The sequence below is a fragment of the Xiphias gladius genome, chromosome 14, assembly GCF_016859285.1.
Source record: "Xiphias gladius isolate SHS-SW01 ecotype Sanya breed wild chromosome 14, ASM1685928v1, whole genome shotgun sequence".
NCBI classification, from domain to species: Eukaryota; Metazoa; Chordata; class Actinopteri; order Istiophoriformes; family Xiphiidae; genus Xiphias; species Xiphias gladius.
Genome location: NC_053413.1, coordinates 12,197,866 through 12,201,870, shown reverse-complemented (window position 1 = coordinate 12,201,870; position 4,005 = coordinate 12,197,866). Strand labels below are relative to the sequence as shown.

General features: G+C 39.5%; 1 protein-coding gene across 1 annotated transcript; it reads left to right on the top strand.

The window, feature by feature from the left end:
* Positions 1–262: 262 nt before the first annotated feature.
* On the top strand, positions 263–2,846 carry gpr35b (G-protein coupled receptor 35 b). Its single transcript, XM_040143740.1, has 2 exons — positions 263–286; positions 1,884–2,846. Exons 1-2 carry the CDS (start codon positions 263–265, stop codon positions 2,844–2,846), a joined length of 987 nt encoding a protein of 328 aa, XP_039999674.1.
* The last annotated feature ends 1,159 nt before the right edge of the window (positions 2,847–4,005 follow it).

Sequence of the window (4,005 nt, the reverse complement as noted above, 5' to 3'; positions counted from 1 at the left end):
CGTGTCTATCATATGAATGTGAAACAGTGCAATGACAACTGTTCCTTGTTCTGTTATCTTATTAGCTGGAGCTTCACCCCCACTGACAACTTGCGTATCCTCCCTTTTTGTGTTTCTAACAACTGAAACTGAAAAAGAAAAAAAAAAAACACAAAAGGGAAGTTATGAAAATTGAGCAGAAATTTACTCAGTAGCCTGTGTCTAAAATACATACTTTACAGATTCTGGTACAGCCGCCTTTAAAATCAGTTCAGTCATGTTTATGCAAAGGAATACGGCTCACTTGGTAAGTTTTGGTTTTTATTGGATCATTTTGACCGGCAACATAAGTGTTTTTCTACCTTCCACTAATTTTAATGGTATACATGCGTACATTATCAGGAGCTGAGACTCGTTACATTGTTACTTTTTTGGTTTTTTTTGCTGTTGTTTTTAACCGATATGTGGCTGTCTATTGTCGAAAAGGGAGCCTTCATAATTATTTCATAGACAGATCGGTAACAGAGTCATCAGGTTCTTCTGTTCTTAAGAAATCCCTTTGTAACAAAAGAGAAGTTATTATCAGCTGTTGAGTGATGCGTAAGCAATACAATAACTTCTTCTATGATATTATGATGCCGTTTTTGCATGTAGGGATAAATTAAAAAGAACTACAGTGAATGTTACACATATCCTATGAAATTAAAAGAGAGGTTCACTTTTTTCAAATTTGTGTTAAAACAACACTCACATGACCATATTTTCAAGTTTTTTGTTTGTTGTAATCATTGATCTTGTCCATACTGGCCATGAAGAGATCCCTTCCTAACAACAGTTTCAGTGTAGGAGATGGGGGGGGAAATCCACCATGCTCCTTGTGTGCAAGAATGCAACTTTAGTCAAAGCTTGCTTGAGGCCCTCATCCATCTAACTTAGTAATATTATCATCTGAATTTGAGTTTTTTGTTTAATTACCAAGTCTCCTCTCTGCATTTACTCCTCAGACAGTGTTATCTTGCTGAGCTGCGATGGGAGGGTTAGTAACACGAATGGGGGTTTTTAGTATTTAAAACACTGTAACTTTGGAAGAAGATTTAATTTAACTCAGACCATCCAAGCCTTGAGAGAAAATGAGACCAACGGATTTTGTCTCCCATCTCTTACGCTAGAATTGCGGGAATCTCTACAGGGCCAGTAATGAACGGGAACGCCACCAATTTTACACATCAGACTCTGTTTACAGGTCTTGGGGAGTACTACTGCATATGTGCAAAAAAATTGCATAATGTTTTTTGTGGCTCCAGAGGGAGCTGCCGATGTCTTCAGGCGCCTCAGGTGACAAAAATTGAGTCAGTGCCTGTTGGGGCTGAAGTCTACAAGTTTAAAAATGGAAAACAAATAAATAAATAATAATTTAATTCTTAGCTCGAGGCTACATCAGCCACTACTCGCGTAACACACCTAAATGGAACTGGCGGCAGTCAAGTTACTTTGTGGTTAATGTAGGCATGAAGAATGCGGGGGGATAAAAGAGATGATATCCCTGGATCAGCTGCATCAATTTTGATACTTTTCAAAAGTGTCCATCATGAAACTGACAATGGTGGAATGCATTAGTACAGTAAATCTGTGGTGTACTCTTTTAACATGAGGAGTGATTACACCAAGAACAACTGTTTCCGTGTACAGGTGGGCATGCGAGTACTGTTTTAAGACAGACTTGAAAAAATGTGAACCTATCCCTTAATGAAGTAAGACCCCCCAAGCTGTACTGAATAACAATAAATAATATATGTTTGTGTGTGTTTTTTATGCTCAGCTGTTTGGAGTTTTAGCTCAATAATTATGCCTTTCTCTATACTAACAATCTAATGATTTTTCACTCACATGGCCGCTTGTTACAGATAAACTTGAGCATCAACACCACCAGTGCAGGTTGCAAAGTGGACATCCTCCAGGGTTTGGCTTACAGTCCTTTGTTTCTCCTGGGTTTCCTTGTCAACGCTGCAGCTTTCTGTGCCTTCATTGCAAAGCGAGATTCCTGGACAGACACCCACATCTACGTGTTCAACCTGGTTATAGCCGATTCTGCCCTCATCCTCTTCCTTCCCTTCCGGATCTACGATGCTTTCTTTTGCCTGCCTAAGACTACCTTTTGTACTTTCCTCATGTACGTACATTTCATCAACATGTATGCCAGCATCCTGACCTCGACTGCCATCAGTGTCCAGCGCTACCTGACTATAAGGTTCCCTCTGCGGGCCAGATTGTGGAAGAAGAAGAAGGAGGCAGCTTTTGTTGTGTGTTTGGTTCTTTGGGTACTTCTGGTGACAATATGTTCTGTATTCCGAAAGGAGAACTACCCTGAAAAACTCTGGACGTGTTATGAAAGATGTAAAGATCGCCCACTTCAGCTACAATTTATTGTGATTCTGATCTTCCCAGGCTTCCTTGCTCCACTGGTGATTGTTGTGTTTTGTTCGAGTCAGATCATCTGCATTCTGTCAAAGATGGATGACAAATCGGAGGAAAAGAAAAGCATAGTTGGTATAGTAACAGCAAACATGATCGTGTTCATCGTCTGCTACACACCAATCCATGTTGGCTTTATAGTCAACTACTTTTACAGTCCACCTCCAAATTGGCAGCTCATATACATACCTGCACATGTATATTTACTTGTGTCTGAATGGTTTGCTGCCACAAACTGCTGTTTTGATTCCATCAGCTATTATTTCTTATTGAAACGTTTTTTTTTTCATAAGTCAGAAGAAGTAAAAAAGAATTCACCGGTCTTTATCCCGTCTTACAAGTTCGGGATGTGTGGTTCAAAAGAGGTGGTCTTTGAGGTGACAGGGAAGGTCTAGTGAAAAATGCTGTTGAGTTTTTGGAGCTTGATACATTCTAGGGACTAAAATTCAGGATACATTGACCTCTGCCGCTTTGATTTTGAGCATTTTTAATTATTTTTTACAATTATTTTTTCTTTTTTGAGATCTCCAATTTTATGGAAATGCAACACAAAAAATGCTGGAGTACCCCTTTAAATTAGCAGCATCCTGTAAGTAGCTGGCTGACTGATTGCAATGATTTATTCTTCGAAAATGTAGGCTATGTGTAATGCTAATGTAAAATATAAACTTTTCACCTGGTTTTATGTGACTGCTAAGTTCCCAGTTGGTTAAGTGTACAGTTAATTTGTTAATGTAGGTATTTATTTTTAAAGTATTGTTCATTATGTCAGTATTTACAGAATGTAAACATGTACATCTGGCTTGGCCTAAACCGTCTAGTTGCTATATGAACTCTTCAGCTGCCTAAGAGGTGTGCATGAGTATGTGTGTGTGTGTGTGTGTTTGGGATATAAATACCTGTTATCTGACTCACTCAACCTTTTGTTGACCTTATTGCTCTCTGTATGATGTTCAAAGCGTTATATCAAAGCAGAGAACAAGGAATAATCTCATCTCTGCTCCAGACCTCTCAACAAAACAACAGTCTGTGTCGAGCTTAACTGCACAGACAGACTATGTCCAATCAATGCACAGGCACCCATGGGAGTTCATTCTTTTCACTCCCTCACAGGGGCCAGATAAATGAGGGCCAGTGTCCAGCTCCCTCTTGTGGCGAGAAAAGTAAAAGCTTTAAAGATTTTCCGCTGTCCCTCTGCTGTGGAGCTGCCTGGTGTGAAGCTTCAGCCTGCCAATCTGATGAAAAAATATTTCTCAAGCTGCAGTAACGATATACACATTACTCCAGAATGTTGTGAAGCTGCAGAGTTGCATTTGTAAATGTGTGTATATGCGTGGGCACGTGTATAATGATATGCATTTATTTCAATTTGTGCATTCAGAATCACACGCAACAACATTAGCAGTCAATTGTACAATGCCATTTAATAGCAGTACTTCAAAGATTGATGGTTAATATAACAGCAGTATCTTAGCAACTGCAAAAACTCAGCAGGCATCAGTCAAATGAGACGGCTCAGTTCTGGCTGAGGTCAGGCCTGCAACTCTACTCTAA